General features: G+C 41.1%; 2 protein-coding genes and 1 long non-coding RNA gene across 13 annotated transcripts in view; 1 reads left to right on the forward strand and 2 right to left on the reverse strand.

The window, feature by feature from the left end:
- Window positions 1-18891, reverse strand: part of LOC113653753 (interferon-induced very large GTPase 1-like) — an 859689-nt gene that overhangs the window by 109624 nt on the left and 731174 nt on the right. For 5 of the 7 annotated variants that reach the window (XM_047816173.1, XM_047816174.1, XM_047816175.1 and 2 more), the window contains exons 1-3: window positions 11133-11222; window positions 5052-5099; window positions 3995-4627 (exon numbers count right to left, since the gene is read on the reverse strand). The exons of the other annotated variants lie outside the window; for them this stretch is intronic. In XM_047816173.1, coding sequence (XP_047672129.1) covers window positions 3995-4627; window positions 5052-5099; window positions 11133-11148 — 697 coding nt within the window. In that variant the 5' untranslated portion in view covers window positions 11149-11222. Of the gene's footprint in view, window positions 1-3994; window positions 4628-5051; window positions 5100-11132; window positions 11223-18891 lie in introns of those variants that run through there. 7 annotated transcript variants of the gene reach the window in all.
- LOC125145194 lies at window positions 2681-7062 on the forward strand. Its single transcript, XR_007143509.1, has 3 exons — window positions 2681-3161; window positions 3288-3448; window positions 5367-7062. It is a non-coding gene; the product is annotated as an uncharacterized LOC125145194 (long non-coding RNA).
- LOC113664072 (trinucleotide repeat-containing gene 6B protein-like) overlaps window positions 13989-18891 on the reverse strand; it is a 21074-nt gene continuing 16171 nt past the window's right edge. For 2 of the 5 annotated variants that reach the window (XM_027179674.2, XM_027179675.2), the window contains exons 15-20: window positions 18724-18849; window positions 18208-18285; window positions 16226-16420; window positions 16072-16139; window positions 15213-15352; window positions 13989-15086 (exon numbers count right to left, since the gene is read on the reverse strand). In XM_027179674.2, the coding sequence (XP_027035475.2) occupies window positions 14741-15086; window positions 15213-15352; window positions 16072-16139; window positions 16226-16420; window positions 18208-18285; window positions 18724-18849 (953 nt within the window). In that variant the 3' untranslated portion in view covers window positions 13989-14740. The remainder of the gene's footprint in view (window positions 15087-15212; window positions 15353-16071; window positions 16140-16225; window positions 16421-18207; window positions 18286-18723; window positions 18850-18891) is intronic. The other 3 variants (XM_047816240.1, XM_027179676.2, XM_027179677.2) reach the window with 3 other exon arrangements.

Consider the following 18891-nt stretch of genomic DNA (forward strand, 5'->3'; position numbering starts at 1 on the left):
GCAGCTCACTCTACAGAGACAGCCCTTTTGGATGTCTCTGAGAAGCTACATACTGCTAGATCAGCCAAACTATCATCCGTCCTTATCCTCCTTGACCTTTCAGCAGCGTTTGATACGGTCAACCACAAGACTCTCTTATCCTCCCTCAAGAGTCTTGGGATTTGCGGATCAGCTTGGGAATGGTTTGCCTCCTACCTGGAAGGACGCTCATATCAGGTAACATGGAGGGGAGTGACATCTGCTCCACGCAGACTCTCCACTGGCGTCCCACAGGGCTCAGTACTTGGTCCTCTTCTTTTCTCCCTGTATACTCACTCTCTTGGTGAAGTTATTTCATCACATGGGTTCTCTTACCACTGCTATGCTGATGATACACAACTTATCTTCTCTTTCCCACCCTCAGATGCCACAACTTCTGACCGGACCTCAGCATGTTTGGCAGAAATATCATCATGGATGACTGCTCATCAGTTAAAGCTCAATCCTAGCAAAACTGGACTGCTGTTCATCCCAGGTGATTCATCCCCAGGTCACGATCTTGCTATATCCTTGCACAACGATCTGATCTCCCCTTCAGCCACAGCTCGCAACCTTGGGGTAACCATGGACAATCAACTGTCCTTTTCCTCTCATGTTGCTAATGTGACTCGCTCATGTCGGTTTCTTCTCTACAACATTAGAAGGATTCGGCCATTTTTGTCCACACAGACTGCTCAGGTACTTGTTCAGTCTCTTGTCATTTCTAGACTGGATTACTGCAATGCACTGCTGGCAGGTCTACCTATGAACGCAATCCGTCCTCTGCAAATGATCCAAAATGCAGCTGCCCGGCCTGTTTTCAACCTGCCAAAGTTCTCGCATACCACCCCGCTGCTGCGATCCCTCCACTGGCTTCCGGTAGCTGCACGCATCCGGTTCAAAACACTGATGCTGGCCTACAAAGCCAAAAATGGACCAGCTCCCTCTTACCTCAAAGCCCTCATCATTCCTCGCACTGCACCCCGCAACCTCCGATCAACCAGCACTGCTCGACTGGTTCCACCATCTCTCAGGGTAAGAGGCAAGTATACTACAAGACTCTTCTCTGTACTGGCACCAAGGTGGTGGAATGAACTTCCCCTAGAGGTCCAGACAGCTGAGTCACTGGCTATTTTCAAGCGGCGGTTGAAGACCTACTTATTCAGGAAACACTTCAACCAGCACTGCTCGACTGGTTCCACCATCTCTCAGGGTAAGAGGCAAGTATACTACAAGACTCTTCTCTGTACTGGCACCAAGGTGGTGGAATGAACTTCCCCTAGAGGTCCAGACAGCTGAGTCACTGGCTATTTTCAAGCGGCGGTTGAAGACCTACTTATTCAGGAAACACTTCAACTAGCACTTCTTTCCTTATCCTTTGCATTTAAAAAAAAAAAAAAAAAAAAAAAAAAAAATTTGACACTTTTTCATTGTAACTTTCAACAAATGTTTTAAACTCATGGTATCTTAAGTATGTAACCCAGTGAACCAGCATTAATGTATTCAGTGTTAGAGATTTAAGCACTTATGTACGTCGCTCTGGATAAGGGGTCTGTCACATGCTGTACATGTAAATGTAAATGTAAATTCAGTCAGGACTGTAAGTGGCTTTGGGCTTTCATTTGTTTGAACCGTTGTTCATTTACAGCATTTGGCAGCATTTGTTCACGTGCGTGTGTGTGTGTGTGTGTGTGTGTGTGTGTGTGTGTGTGTGTGTGTGTGTGTGTGCGTGTGTGTGTGTGTGTGTGTGTGCGTGACCTGTGTTCGGGATGAGATTGACCGGAGGAATTTATTTATATTGCGCATGTTCACTAGTGATGGGAAGTTCGGTTCTTTTCCGCGAACCGGTTCTTTCGGACAGTTCGATTTAATGAACCAGTTCACAATGACGTAATGACGCAAATTCCATCATCCCGCTGCCGGCAGATATTAATACAATCAATTTAACACATTCAAAAAGTTCTGTGTAATCATAACTTTAGTTAAATACGTTTCTTACATTTAAGTTTTGCAACTAAAACACGCAGTAAAGGCATTTATGTGCAAACGTGGATGTTTTACGTGTCTTAAAGATATAAAGTTAATAAACTAATCTTCATCAACTTACAAAAAGCGGCATATAAAAATACAGACTAACCTGCACAACAGTCAATAGTCAAATTAACTGACATATATTGAGTGACAGATATTGATTTTTTTTAATAAAATGTTTAATAGCTTATGACTAGTTACTATGCATATCCCAATATGTATAATTTGCTCTGAAGGTTCACGCATGCGCAGCATCAACAGTATGTCGGACGCGTCCGAAACAGTTCTCAGTTCAGTGTACTGATGATTCGCTGTATCGGTTCAGTGTACTGATGATTCACTGTATCGGTTCTGTGTACTGATGATTCACTGTATCGGTTCTGTGTACTGATGATTCACTGTATCAGTTCAGTGTACTGATGATTCACTGTATCGGTTCAGTGTACTGATGATTCACTGTATCGGTTCAGTGTACTGATGATTCGCTGTATCGGTTCAGTGTACTGATGATTCGCTGTATCGGTTCAGTGTACTGATGATTCACTGTATCGGTTCAGTGTACTGATGATTCGCTGTATCGGTTCAGTGTACTGATGATTCGCTGTATCGGTTCAGTGTACTGATGATTCGCTGTATCGGTTCAGTAATTCACGCATGCGCAGTATCAACAGGTCGCGCTCACAGTTCTCTCAGCACAACATGTCAGTTCAGTGTACAGGAGTTACATATAACTCCGGGATATTAGTTTATTTAGAGTCAGACCGACTGTCAGACGACCGAAAGTGTGTAACTTTAGTAACTTGTGGATCAGCGCTGACTCAAGACGCAAACTGTTTAGAACGAATCAGTCCGATTTGGTGAACCGGTTCATCCAGTTCACTAAAAAGAACCGGTTCAAAAGAATGATTCGTTCACGAACTGGCCATCACTAATGTTCACATGTGCCCCTTTTTCTTGGTTAGCTGTTGGTTTTGTCTCTGCATGTGTTCAGGGCAATAGCGTGGATCACATACTTTTGTAAGTTTTTTTTATTTTTTTTTGCACACCGGTACTGGATTGTCAGAGTTTAGCAGAGTTGGTATTGTTTTGCACCCTTGGTAAAGCGGAGCGAGGTATGTCTTTTGTTTTAATGTGAATTTGGTTACGATAGCTTAAAGCTTATCATTGTTAAGTTTGATTTTAATGTGTGTAGGTCATTTGTTTGTTTTGAATGTGTACTTTTCTTTCTTTAATTTAAGTTTCACGGTGTTAAACGGTGATGACTGGTGGATGCTTCATGTGGAAGAGTATGACTCGTGAACTGAAGACGTGTCCCAATAAATGATCTACACTCGTTTAGAGACTCTCTGTTCATTTATCGATGCCAAGGGCTGCTACAAGGACCACTTCGTAAATGAAGGTTAGTGAGCATACAGTTAGTGTTGGCGGATGGTTCTGTTCTGGGAGAATTTTCCCACGCACCTGTCCGTGCACATGCATGGATGGGGTGGGGAGGCAGCGCTGGGGAATGAATAGACCCCCCGATTACAGCTCAGAATCAGAACCGAAATTGCGCAAGGTACGAATTTTTTACGTGAAGAATTTAATCGGCGATGGGGACAGGTTCAGCTGGAGGAGTCGGGGACGGAGGAGGGTGTTGGATCGCAGCAGCGGTGATGCATAGGTGCGCTCGAATGCGATGATTTAAAGAAGGGAAATTACGGAAGTCGTGCTGGATTGGTGCGTCTTGTGGACAGCTGATTAGAAGCTGATACAGCTTACTACATGGCCTGCCTGAACTAACATGATGCTTGATTTTTTTTAAATCAGACTAAATTTAGAGCAATAAAGTGTTTTAATTGACAATTGAATTTTAGTTTATTTAGAAGTTGTCTTATCAATTATTAATGAATGTCAAATTGAATACCACATGGTCGCATGACTGAAGATAATACATTAGACCTACCTTTACTTTCCTCCAGGTTTCTATCTGTCTCTGATGTGATCTCAGTCCAATGATCTTGGTGTCTTCCTGGTGTCCCTGAGCGCTTCTTGTCTTGTGCATGGTCTTTAAGAAGTTCAGACATTTTACAGATCGAGTCACTTCCTCCAGTCTCCTTCACCACTGCATCTATTTTCCCCAAAAGCTGAACAACCTTGTGTTGATCAAATTTAGATAGACTCTCAATTCTGTGGTGTCTCACATCACATTCACTGATGAATCCATGGACTTTACCTATAGTTAACGTTACTGTCCGTGTGCTAGACTTTGGGCTGTAAGTTTCTAATACACTTCTGACTCTGTCATGTAGCTCATGTGATATTAATTCTGACTGAAGCACTAACAGAAACACATGAGGTCCAGGATCAGCGAGAGAAAAGCACTCTTTTACTCTCTGAATCACTTCCTCCTGAGAGAGACGTGGGTTATAGAGATGAGGTGTGTTTATGATGGTGATGAGTCTTCCCTCCACATCACCACTGGCTCTCTCACTCTGTAGAACCTCAGTCTTAAATGCAGATCTGCCCAGGATGATGTTTCCCACTCTGCTGGTCAAAGGTACATTATCCCCCAGCAGCACAATTCTCACTTCAGACACTGAAAAAGTATTAGGACAAGAAATATCAATGATCTCTGTTCTGTGTTATTCAGATTCAGTCCCAGAGTTAGGAAAGTTAAGAAATGAATTAATTAAAAAGATTTGTTTCCTAATATCTTTTCAGAACAAATTTTACTTGAGGACAAAATGTGTCACTGATATTCTTCAGTTTAGTGTCTGAAACAGAGAAGGGCTTCCAAAACATGATGACATCTTTATAACTAAACTTTTATATACGTTCCATTGTGTGGCATCATCGTTACACTCAGTTGTGTAATTGTGTTATAGACATTTCTACACAGTAAAGATATACAACTTTATAAAACATTATAAAGTAAAAACATTTCTTCATTTATAGGATTACACAAGGAGAAGTGAGACAGTGTGGCTTCTGGTTTAGTGTGAAATAAATCAGTGACTCACTGATAGCAGGTGATAAAGACTGACGTCTCCTCCGCTGGGGGAATAAACCTGCAAGAGAAACATGATATTTCATATTAATCCCTACAGTAAAGGGGGATATGATTCAGCTGATTCCAATTATTTATGAAAAATACTGTGGAAGAAAAAGTGAAAATGTCAAGGAAACAAACCAGAAAATGACATTATAGAATTACTGTATATTACATTCCAGTGGGCGGTTCTAGGGTTTCATCTTTAGGGGTTTTAGCCCTCAGAATTTAAAACAAGAAGAGTTCTATATTATATATTATATGACATGAAGCAATGCCTCAGCAGGGCCAAAAACATGGCGGGGGACTCCACCCATCCCTCCTACAACATCTTTCAGCTTCTACCATCAGGTAGAAGGTACAGGAGCATCAGAGCCCGCTCTGCTAGACTGTGGAACAGTTTCTTCCCCAAGCTGCTAGAGCCCTGAACTCAAACCACCACTACCACCCCCTGAATATACACAGACGTCCTGTGATGTGACCCACCTGACTGCCACCAGTCACACTCTCCTCAGCATTAGCACACTGACACATCAAAAATGTTTAAATGTTTACATGCTCATGGTGCACACCACATGCACTATTCTGCTACCAGCTGCTGACCTTGAATGTCTCCTGTTGCATGTGCACAATATCAAGGAAGCATTGTAGTCTCCATACCTATATTTACTGCTTGAGTGTATCTCTTGTGTATTTAATTCTAAATATCTTGTTTAATTGTATAATGTCTGTATGGATGTTGCACCGTTTGACCTGTGAGACACGACATCTCGTTCCACTGCATGTCTCAACATGTAGTGAAATGACAAATAAAGAAACTTGAACTTGTACTTGAACTTGAACTACATAGCCAAAGTCAAAAGCCAAAAGTTATGGTGTTATTAAATGGTAAAAGTGGACACCAAAATTTTATGCATGATGTAATGATGTCAGTCTTGAATCAGTTCATGTGTGTGTGTATTCTCTACAAACAGTGTGTCTAATGAATGCAGTCATTAATAAACTAATATTCACAAAGACCAAATCAATAAATGGGGCGTGAAACAGGACGTGACCACACGCTGTCTGCTCCTCGGTGCGCAAACCGTGGATTTTTGAAAGCACTTTGAAACGGTGAGTGTAAATATCTAAAAAATCTTTCTGACAATAAATGATTACCCTAAAAATGATGTTAGGTAAATGTTAATAAGTTAAATTAGTGTAAATGTGACGATTGATGCAAATTTTTTCTAATTTTCTGTCCATTCACAGTAACATGAGCTATTTCTATCAGGTCACGTTTAATAACATTAGCCAGTGTTACTGTATATATTCCCAGTTACAACATTTGTATTTCGCTAGCATAAGTTTTTTTTCCAGTGGTTCATATAAGCATGTGTAAGTTATGTATGTACGTTACACGTGCTTGTCGCTAACGCTAACATATATCTCTGGTGTAATAAAACTTAATACACAACTTAAACTGTTTAAAAAGTGTAGTCATTAGCAGATATTCATTAACGTTTTACAGTGAAAGTGATTTGCTAATTGAAACGTTTTCTTATGCTCTGTTTTCACAGGTTATTTTGAAGATGCAGTGGAAGTTTTGTGAATTTTTATGTGACAAACGAGATTACTTATTAAAACATTATAGTTAATTGCCATCAGGGCTAAGCTAGCTTCAGAAGCCATGCCTGTTTTTTGTTCTCAACATGCAAAGCGTGAATCTTTGAACAGATTCTTGTTCCGATTGTCCAGTCAGTGCAGTAAGTACTCTTAACATTTACCACTGTATGTTACATCTGCATGTTGGTGCTCTATTGATATGAGTTAACAGTTATCCACTAACCAGCGTGTGCAGGAGTGTGTGCAGGAGTGTGTGCATGTGCTCTTTTCCCTTTATTTTTATCCAGTTTAATGCTTTATGGTTGAACACTGTATTTCCTCTAAACACTGTATTGTTAACATTGTGAACTTGAGTATATTGCAGTGTTACCTGTTTTTTGTCAACAATAAAAAAATGAAATGGTCTTATTGTTTCATTTCTTATTAAATTAATATATAATATCTAATTTAAGTAGTATAATTTAAATTATAAGACATGAATAGTTTTAAAAAACATATGCTAAAAAACATTAGTAATGTGAACTAATGTATTTCAGTAAAGACCACTAATGTAAACTTGATTTGTCTATCACATGACTTGACATTCTGTGTTCAAACAACTGTAGCGTCTTGTACCAGTCATTTTAGATTTCATGTCCCAGGCACCCTAAATTTCAACATCTACTCCTCAATTAACCGATGAGCAACCCAGTTTTACACACACACCTGGCTCCAGAATGTCTGGAGTCTCCACAAAGACCAGATAACCCCATGCGGCTCATTGGGGCCTGCAAACAGAACTCTCTCACACACACACACACACACACACACACACACACACACACACACACACACACACACACACACACACACAATGAGACATTCCTTTTACTAATAAAACCCAAGATAAGGTACTCTAAGGTTCTCATTCTTATAACCCTTTTTGTAATGTGTTTCTTCTTTAAGGCTTGCCTGACTTAAAATTATTTGCTCCTTAATTTCCTGACAAGGGTGTATTTTATTCATGTGTCAGAAAACAACATTGTATTTTAAAACCCGTTATACTCTATCATCATATCTTACTGATCATGGCATGTTAATGTATACCTGTTCTAATGCCATATGACACTTTAAGGTCTGATGTCAGAATGTATACGAAGCTATTGTTTTCTTTTTACTTCCCTAATGAAAATGCATCTTGTTTATGTTTCATTTTGTTTCTTTGCCTTTATCTTTGCCTTGATTAATGATCTATGTATGTAATGTACCGCTGCCTTCATACCATCATTACCCTTCAGGTTTAGTATCCAAATGACCACAAAATTATCGGTTACTCATTTTTCAAGCACTGGTGTATTTTATTTGAGCACGAAAGGCTCCATACCGTCTTAATACACCCTGGATCAAACTTTAAAGTCATCTAAAAGTTTGATAGCTAAACCACGCCCACAGACACCTGAAACAAAGGGAGTTTTTCCCTTCAAAATCCTGACCGAAGTATTGGTCATCTCCCCAAAGATGGGTGGTGTTCGCGACCTTTAAATTGTCACAAACACCACTGATCCGTGGTCAGACTTCAGGAACAGCTTCAAGACGACTCCATCTTCCTTCAACGAAGTTCCAGCAAGCTTCACTTCCAAGAACGACAACTGCTCTGATCTTCAGGAGAACTTGGAAGAACGTCTGACCCCACCCTAACTGACTAACTGAGATTTCTCTGTTGCATCCGGACTCTTGTGCAGTAAGCCAATGCAAGTAACCGTTTCCTCTACCAATCAATTTAGATGCGTAATTTTAAGTAGGAATCTTTCATTGAATCTTAAGGTGAATTTAAGTTTCTGTGACGATTTCCCAGTTAGGGTGTGATTAATTTTGAAGTCTAAGCTTGCCACTCCTTTCCTTCCTTTCTCTAGTTTCTTCTTTCCAGTCTCTTCCTCCCTTTCCCCAGTTTTAATTTCTTTTGTTTTATTTTATTTTCATTTCCGTTTTCCCTATTTCTTTTGCTTGTTTGTGCAGTTAGTTTTATGTTGTGTTTGTCTCATTCATTAAATGTCATAATTTTGAGCCACAGGTGATTTGTCTCTGAGTATCGCTCACAAATTAAGGTACCTGCAACATCGGGTCTGAACTACATGCTCTATTGAGTTAATTTAATTTAAATTACTGTATACAGTAAAAGGAAAGCGAATCTTTCTCGGCCGGGAAGATACCGCCTTCATAGAATTAATAAAAGGTTACACGGCCTGTTCGCCGGACGAACAGACCAAATAAGCGTAACCTTAATTCCAGTACCGTTAATTTCAACTTAGGTTAAAATATTTAGAAGCCACTATAACACGTTATAGTTACTTATAAATATTTACCTTGCTTCGCGAGCCAAAATCACATTCTTTTTATTTTATTACTTTTTATTACTGTACCTCCAACAAACTTTTACTTGTGGGATGATATAAAATACATCCTCACAATAAATACATTTTAAAAGAAATGTCCCTAATTAAATAATGAACACTACTATGGTGGGCTTATAGTAATATGTTTTTAAAACAAGCATGTGTTTGAATGTCATTTGACTGATGTGTGTGTGAGCTTTAATAAATCTGTAAGTGTGAGCACTAGTCAGAGTCAAATGTAAACATTACAATCTTCAGTTAGAAATGTTTCATTTGTGATTCAATACTCAATTGCTTCAGTAAAGAATAAGCGAACTAGTGAATGGAATGATGAGCTACTGTGGTTATATATACTGGGACAAAACATGGAAAATACTGAACAAGTTTTGTGTCAACAATAAAATTAAGGAGGTGTCTTACAAAATTCTACATAGGATTTATCCTGTTAAACATGTTTTGTAAAGATTTAAGCTTAATATCTCTTATGCTTGCGAATTTTGTGGTCAGGAAAAGGAAACAATTTTGCATCTGTTTTATCATCGTATCTACTCAAGACTTTTTTGGAAGGATGTGGAAAATTATATTAGTAGAAAATTGGGTTGTGTGGTAGGAATTGGTGTGTGGTGTGTTTTTTATTTAGAGGGAGATCATTTGGAAAATAATGAACAATATATTATACAACTATTCATTGTATTAGGAAAGTAACATATACACAAAACAAAGTGGGCCTTTGTAAACCAAATCTGTCCCAACTTATTAATGATTTCAAGTACACATTACATTTATACAGTAATCTTCTGGAGAAAGTAAAAAACAAAAAAGCTCAGAAAACATGTGATATTTTAAACAAATTCAAGTTTTTGTAACTTTTTTCCTTTCTTTTCCTTTCTTTTCTGGTAGCTAATGTGACTGATACCTCTTGTTTTATGGCATTGAACAAAAAGTGTGTATTTATGTTTTGTCTTTTTGCAATAAAAAAATGAGCTACTGTATATGATTAACTACAGTTAATTTCGGTAGACTTTGATAACACAAAGTACTGCTGCAGGGCAGCTAACAAGGTAAAACATTTATAAAACACCTCCTATAATCGTCTTTGCGTCTTTCCGCCGATTAACGTTATAGATAAACGCTTCCAGCTCTGACTGCGCGTGCACGCTGCGCGTACCTGTGCTTCTCCGTTCTAATAAAGCAGACAGCTGAAGACGCACGTGTGAAACACTACAACACACGCGTGTAAAAGCAAAGTAAATAAAATCGCTCTTGGATCAAACTGATAAATAATTTTCTTTCCCATCGACGACACGTCCTGCATTTTAACGTCATTTTTATTGTTTATTTTTCAAAGTAAAAATTATATTTCTAGTTTTATGGTGGCTGAGATTACAGACAGGGGGCTGAAGCCCCCCTAATAAAGGGCTAGAACCTCCCCTGCTACATTCTGTATTCTATTTCCTTTCCTGAGTTTACATACACACACATTTCACATTCATAATCTGCTCATTTTCTCAGTTTATGCTGAGTATATTCTATATATTCCAGACATCCCAAGTGTCCCGGATGTTCCGGGGGTCTCCCGCATATTGATAGCGGCTCCCTGATTCCCGCAAATTAGTTACAATCTCCCGGAATCTAGAGCGAGCGAGCAAGAGCGCGCATGCGCGACAGAGACCTTGTAGAGCGCGCACATTTTACACTATCATGGCCCATGGCCCAAAAAACCCCAGTATAAGACACATTTTACCCCATCATGGCCCATGGCAGAGGGAGAGAGCCCCAAAAAACCCCGTATAAGACACATTTTACCCCATCATGGCCCATGGCAGAGGGAGAGAGCCCCAAAAAAACCCCAGTATAAGACACATTTTACACCGTCATGTCAGTAATAATATACTGTGTTTATAACCGCTTATAAAGGCGTTACAGGCCACAGGTTAGAACTGAAATCTCTAAACTAAGTCATTAAACTAAGCTACAGAACGCTAAAAACCCCAAAGTTAAGATTAGTTGGACATTTAGGACAAATCTAATAAACATTTTAAACATCTGTTGTTTGTGCTGTAATTAATTCTCACCTTTACTCGACGCCATTTCATGACCGGAGACGAAATCAAAAGTGAAAGCAGGAAGTTAACAGCATTATAACGGAATAATGGCGCGCGCTTAGCGGAAGACGACAAAACAGGGGGGGGGGGTTCTAGCCCTTTATTAGGGGGGCTTCAGCCCCCTGTCTGTAATCTCAGCCACCATAAAACTATAAGGATCATTTTTACTTTCATAAATAAACAATAAAAATGACGTTAAAATGCAGGACGTGTCGTCGATGGGAAAGAAAATTATTTATCAGTTTGATCCAAGAGCGATTTTATTTACTTTGCTTTTACACGTGTGTGTTGTAGTGTTTCACACGTGCGTCTTCAGCTGTCTGCTTTATTAGAACGGAGAAGCACAGGTACGCGCAGCGTGCACGCGCAGTCAGAGCTGGAAGCGCAGAGCTGGAAAGACGCAAAGACGGTTATAGGAGGTGTTTTATAAAGATTAACTGTAAAGAATTTTCACAAGTCCAGGGAAATTAACACTCATGAGGTTGTACAATGTTGTGCTATTTGTGTTCAAATTGTTTGCAGGTTGTGTTTTGTGTCTGTTTCTCCAACAAAAGTGTGTTTTTCAAATGAAAACATTTTACTATAAGCCCACCATAATAGTGTTCATTATTTAATTAGAGACATTACTTTTAAAATGTATGTATTGTGAGCAGACCCGATCCTGACCTCCGTGGGTCACTAAGCAGAATTCTGTTAAGGTCCTACCTGACCCGTGAGCCATGTAACCCATTTGTCACACATTCACACAATCTTCCAGAATCTTGGCACTTATAATTTGGCGCTCATAATCTGTATGAGCTCATTCTGTGTGTGCTGCCCAATGTAATGAGCGTGTGTCCCTCCATCTTTAGTTCTGCTGAGATGATTTTCCATAACCGAGACAGTGTGATACTTATTAAACGTGTAAGAACATCCCGCCATGTCTTTCTTTCTGCCTCAAAAATTGTCACTTGTATATGGACAAGAGTCTGTCCCCGACTTGATGTTTCAGAATAGTGTTGATGTTTGACCAGTCATTTACACCTTCCTTTATTATTTTGTAGTCTTTTGTAGAAAAGAGCTTACAGCTAAAACAATACACAGCATTGTTTTTAATAGAGTAGGAAAGCAGCTCCTGGGAATCTTTCCCCCATTTGACAGATGTCTCTGTAATAAACCTGAATAGAACCCTCATGTAGACTTGTCTATAAGGTAAGAAAAATCCATTCCTGGTTTGAATGGACCTCTGCGCACTAACTCAGTCCTCATTAAGTCTGTTAAGACTGAGGGCCAATCTGCTGGATCATTTGGTGGAGCTGCAACCGTTCTAATAGGTTTGGTTTCCATATTGCATTAACGTTGTTGTAACCTCATTGAGAGACTATAAACACTATCATTAGGAGTGCTATCACGCTACTTTTTGTACTGGTCCCCACACAGATGTTGCTGCTGGAAAGCGCGCGTGTCATTTTGTGCACGATTGCACGCGCATATGAACGCATGTTCACGCGCGGCGCGGTTATCGAGCTGCCGTTTATGAACACCGTCGGCTCTCTCTCTGTGTGTGTGTGTGTGTGTGTGTGTGTGTGTGTGTGTGTGTGTGTGTGTGTGAAGGGCGGCTTCATCTCAACAGAAGGTTCTGGTGTCGAACACACTGATAAACACAACACACCAGTCACACTGCACTTAACACCAGGAAATCATGTGTAATGTGTCCTATTAACTAACAGGAAATGAAAATATCTCTATATTCATAAACGGCACTTTTCTATATTTCTACTTTATTGTGACAATTAAAACATAATCTACAAACTGTTAAAGTTTTAACTAAACCTGAATTAAAGCGTGTATTTGAATGAGAAATGAATTTCTTACCTTCACACGACGCCATTTTGTGATGAAGTCGAAAGTGAAAGCAGAAAGTTTACTGGAGTTAAAGTCCAGATTTCTACTGACTTCAAATCACAACAATAAACTACGATCTTATTAAATATCACTTATTATTTTATATCCTAGTTTTATTTGTAATAATAATAATAATTATTATTAATAATAATAACAACAATACTACTACTACTACTACTACTACTACTACTACTACTACTAATAATAATAATAATAATAATAATAATGTTTAAAGTGCTTAATTTAAGTGAAGTGACATTTAGGACATAAATAAATAATAATAGAGACAAATATTTTATATTATAGAATTAAAACACCAGAAAGATTTCAAGCAAAAAGACTCAGTGTTTATTACACTGTATGTGTGTCTATTATTAAATAAGTCTTCTGTAAAAACTCAATACAGGATACACACTGTATGTTACACACACACACACACACACACACACACACACACACACACACACACACACACACACACACACACACAATTACATCACCTCTGTTTAAACACATTTGAATGACAGAAAATTGCAGTCACACAGTCATGTATTTAAAATGCTCTTATTGCAGATTACAAAAGGCTACATGAATGTACACTAAACACACACACACACACACACACACACACACACACACACACACACACACACACACACACACACACATACACACCACCCATGTAGCAGAAAACAGCAGTGTGTAGAGCACAAAGTACATAAAGGTCACAACATAAACTCTCATAAAGCAGCTACACACAGTAAAGTGCACACATGCAAATTAAACTATACACGAAACCCCACCCACCCAGTCTCTCTCTCACACACACTCACACACACACTCTCTCTCTCTCTCACACACTCTCTCTCTCTCACACACACTCTCTCTCTCTCACACACTCACACCCACACCCTCACTCTCACACTCTCTCTCTCTCTCTCACTCACACACACACACTCACACCCTCACTCTCTCTCTCTCACACACACACACACACACACACACACACACACACACACACACACACACACACACACACACACGCACACACACACACACTTTAAAGCATGCCCTGTACACATCTACTGGTCGGGCTGATGAGTGTCACACCTTCAGGGGGCGGAGTCAGTGTACATGAATCAGAGTGATAAAGGGAAGTGGGCGTGGCTAAACTGCAGTGATAATGGAGGTGTGTTCCCACTGCAGTGATGTGATTACTGTTCTGTAGAGCTGCAGTGAGTTTACTGTGTTAATTATTAACATTATACAGAATCACTTCTGATGGTATTCTATATTTAACCCTTTATGTGTTTATTAATAAATGGTGTTAAAGACGTTTTCTGTGTAAATCTAAGTTATAAACACTTTATTAAAGAGTGATTTCTGATTAAAACCTGTAATGATTGACAGCTGGAACTTTACTATGTCTTGTTTAATATTCTTCATCTTGTCCCCTTTGTCCTTCAGACTGACAGCGAATCTGTAGGACGTTAAATTTCACCAGTGACACCTGAAGTTCAGTCACGTAACAAACTGGGGAATAAATCAGATGATGTGATGTGATAAAGTCACTGAGTGTGTGAGCACAGAGACAAGTGAGTCCAGGATTCATACAGAAACGTGTGTGTGTGTGTGTGTGTGTGTGTGTGTGTGCGTGCGTGTGTGCGTGTGTGTGTGCGTGTGTCTATCACACATCACAAAGTATCAGCCCCACCCCCTAACAGGTTGCTCAGCAACAAGCCAGGCCCTCTGTCCTCAACCTGAGGAGAACCCCATAGGTTGTTGCCGTGGTAACCGGACGGCACCCCTCCCCACACACCGCCCCCCCGGCTGTGACTCCACTGGTTAAACAGAGAGAGTCCTGCTCCGTCCAGGTTGTCCCTGCCGAGCTTCGTCTCTCCTCCTCCTCCTACTGTCTCGCTGTCCATGTCTCTGTCTGTCTCTCCATCTGTCTCTCTGCTGTGGGAATGTGTGAAGTAGCGAGCCACATCCTCCTCACTCACAAACTCAGCCAGGATGGTGGTGTTACCCAGGACACACCTACAGAGGGACCATCATGTTAATAACCTACAGCTTATAATGCATTATAAGTGTACTGACATGACAGTAATACAGTAAATAATAATCTGCTGTTAAAGGTCAAAGGTTAAAGGTGATGAGGTATACATGTGCAGTGCGCTCTGGGCCTTGGCTGCCTCGTCAGGACTGCAGTAGCGAATCAGAGCGCTGCCCTGAGCCAAGCCGAGGTTAAAGGTCATCAGTGGGCCATGCTGCAGGCAAATTGTCTTTAGGGTGGAGCTGTCGATCTACACACACACACACACACACACACACACACACACACACACACACACACACACACACACACACACGCACACAAGCATGTTACAGAACAGTAATTGAAGACTGAGCTGAAGATTAATAAAATAATTATTATTATTATTCTACAAGTACAATAATAAGGTGACTGGAATGACCCTGATGCCTCTGGTGTCCAAGCCCAAACCCCATCATGACCTTCTCCCTGTCAGATATCACCATGGTGGTGTGAACCTGGTCGTCTACCACAGCTTCATCCTGTAGACTGATGTGTAGACCATATGTATGTGGCAGGTGAAAAGCACCCACACATCAAATCTCACACTGGAAGGTCTTTTACCCCAGTTACAGGTTCTCCATGGAGAAACACATGAACACACATGATCTACATGCTCCTACCTCACTTCTGCATCACGCTTCACTTGGGATCAGATCTATGTGCTCATGGAGGAAGCTCATGATCCAGGTCTGATATGACAACACAGAACTAACCACATGTTCAAAGCCATATAGGGTTTACCTAAAGCCTGAAGCTCCCAGCACTGAGGAGCCACCCAGGAGCACTCCTGAAGTGTCATGAAGCCACCTGAACATTTCTTCTTCTCTACACTGTTCCCCACATCAGTGTTCATTATGCCTGACTCTCCAGCTTTGCTGCTTCATTATAACAAAGCCATGACCTACAGACGAGCACATTCTGTATTACCTGTGGTGTGAGGTTGCTCAGCAGTAGCCATGAGCTTCCTGTAGATGATCCACCACTCCATGAGCTCTCTGAAACACCACAACACAAAAACACCACCATGTGACTCCAGAACTCCTCCTGATCATCACATCACTGTACAAGTGTAAAACTTTACCTGTACCAAAAGGTGACTCCAGGCTCTGCCTCTCTGAACCCCACCCTCGGGGCATGTGAGGCTCCGCCCCTAACCACGAAGACTGTTTCTGATGGGTCAGACCCGGAGGGGGGCGGGTCAGCTGGGAGCTGTTTCGATTGGTCCTGTGTCCAATTGGCTCAGGAGGCCAACTAGTGGCCAGCGCAGGGAATTTAGCTATAAACATCAGAGCAGTATTTGTTACCATAGTGCATGTGTGTGTGTGTGTGTGTGTGTGTGTGTGTGTGTGTGTATGTGTGTGTGTGTGTGTGTGTGTGCGTGTATACACACTGGTGTGAAAACGTTTTGGCCCCTTCCTGGTTGTTGTTTTTTTTTTTGCATGTTTGTCACACTTTAATGTTTCAGATCAAACAAATGCTAAGTGTAATGTTAGCTAAAGATAACACACGTAAACACAACATGCAGGTTTTACATGAAGGTTTTTATTATTAAGGGAAAACTAAACCCAATCCCACATGGCCCTGTGTGAAAAAGTATTTACCCCCTAAACCTAATAACTGGTTGGTTCTCCCTTAGCAGCGAGAACTGCATTAAAGTGTTAGTGATAAGTTAACTTCTGTTACAGTGGGGCTGTTACAGTGGGGCTGTTACAGTGGGGCTGTTACAGTGGGGCTGTTATAGTGGGGCTGTTACAGTGGGGCTGTTACAGTGGGGCTGTTTCAGCTGAGTCTGTTACAGTGAGTCTGTTACAGTGAGTCTGTTACAGTGAGTCTGTTACAGTGGGGCTGTTACAGTGGGGATGTTACAGTGGGGATGTTACAGTGGGGATGTTACAGTGGGGCTGTTTCAGCTGAGTCTGTTACAGTGGGGCTGTTACAGTGGGGCTGTTACAGTGGGGCTGTTACAGTGGGGCTGTGGGGGGAATTTGGTCCCCTCGTCTTTACAGAATTGTTGTAATTCTGCCACATTGGAGGGTTTTAGCATGAACCACCTTTTTAAGGTCCTGCCACAGCGTCTCAATAAGTCAGGACTTTGACTCATTCACTCCAAAGTCCTCATTTTGTTCTTCTTCAGCCGTTCAGAGGTGGACTTGCTGTGTGTTTTGGATCATTGTCCTGCTGCAGAACCCAAGTTCACTTCAGCTTGAGGTCACGAACAGAAGGTCACACTTTGTCCTTCAGGATCTTTTGGTACACAGCAGAATTCATGGTTGTGTTTATCACAGCAAGTCTTCCAGGTCCTGAAGCAGTAAAACAGCCCCAGACCATCACACTACCACCACCATGTTTTACTGTTGGTGTGACGTTCTGTTTCTGACACGCAGTGTTACTTTTACACCAGATGTAACGGGACACACACCTCCAAAATGTTCAGCTTTTGTCTCATCAGTCCACAGAATATTGACCAAAAAGTTTTGGGGATCATCAAGATTCAGTTTGCATTTAGCAGACCCCCTTATCCAGAGTGACTTACAACTGAGCAACTGAGGGTTAAGGGCCTTGCTCAGGGGCCCAGCAGTGGCAGCTTGGTGTACCTGGGGTTCGAACCCATGACCTTCCGATCAGTAGTCCAACACCTTATAGTCCAACATTTATGCCCAGTCTCTTATGGTGGAGTCATGAACTCTGACCTTAACTGAGGCAAGCGAGGCCTGCAGTTCTGTGGATGTTGTTGTGGGGTCTTTGGTGACATCTTGGATGAGTCGTCGCTGCTCTTGGGGTAATTTTGGTAAGCCAGCAATTCCGGGAACACTTTTTCACACAGGACCATGTGGGTTTGGACTTAATAATAAAAACCTTCATGTAAAAACTGCATGTTGTGTTTACTTTGTTATATTTGACTAATATTTAAATTAGTTTGATGATCTGAAACATTAAAGTGTGACAAAAGTAAAAAAAAATAAAAAATCAGGACGGGGGCCAACACTTTTTCACACCAGTGTATATTTGTGTATGTGTGTGTGTATATGTGTGTATATGTGTGTGTGTGTGTGTGTGTGTTACCCGAGTTGTGTGTGTCAGAAACACAGTAAGGCCAGGCAGCAGGTGAAGGCAGTACGGTGTTCATCTCTGACAGAGAGACCGAAATTCAGTTCATTTATTTTACAAAAGCATTAATGCTGAGGAATTAGTGACCACATTAGGGTGTGTGTGTGTGTGTGTGTGTGTGTGTGTGTGTGTGTGTGTGTGTGTGTGCATGTGTGTGTGTGTGTGTGCGCGTGTGTGTGCATGTGTGTGCTGTGTGTGCGTGCGAGTTCGTCTGTGTGCATGTGTGTGCTTGTACGTGTGTGTGTGTGTTTGTTCGTGTGTGTGTGTGTGTGTGTGTGTGTGTGTGTGCATGTGTGTGTGTGTGTATGTGTGTGTGTGCACGTGTGTGTGAGTGTATGTGTGTGTATGTGTGTGAATGTATGTGTGTGTGTGCACGTGTGTGTGTGTGCATGTGTGTGTGCATGTGTGTGTGTGTGTGTGTGTGTGTGTGTATGTGTGTGTGTGGGTGTGTGTGGGTGTGTGTGTGTGTACCTGTGTTATCCTGCAGTAAGTGGTGTTCAGTATCAGCGAGTGTGTTTTCCCCCAACATTCCACTGTAGGGGTTCGGGTCAGGCTCAGGGCTCTGAACACCTTTCCAGGGAACACCAGGCTGAAACTCTGACACACACACACACACACACACACACACACACACACACA

The sequence above is a fragment of the Tachysurus fulvidraco genome, chromosome 7, assembly GCF_022655615.1.
Source record: "Tachysurus fulvidraco isolate hzauxx_2018 chromosome 7, HZAU_PFXX_2.0, whole genome shotgun sequence".
Taxonomy (NCBI): domain Eukaryota; kingdom Metazoa; phylum Chordata; class Actinopteri; order Siluriformes; family Bagridae; genus Tachysurus; species Tachysurus fulvidraco.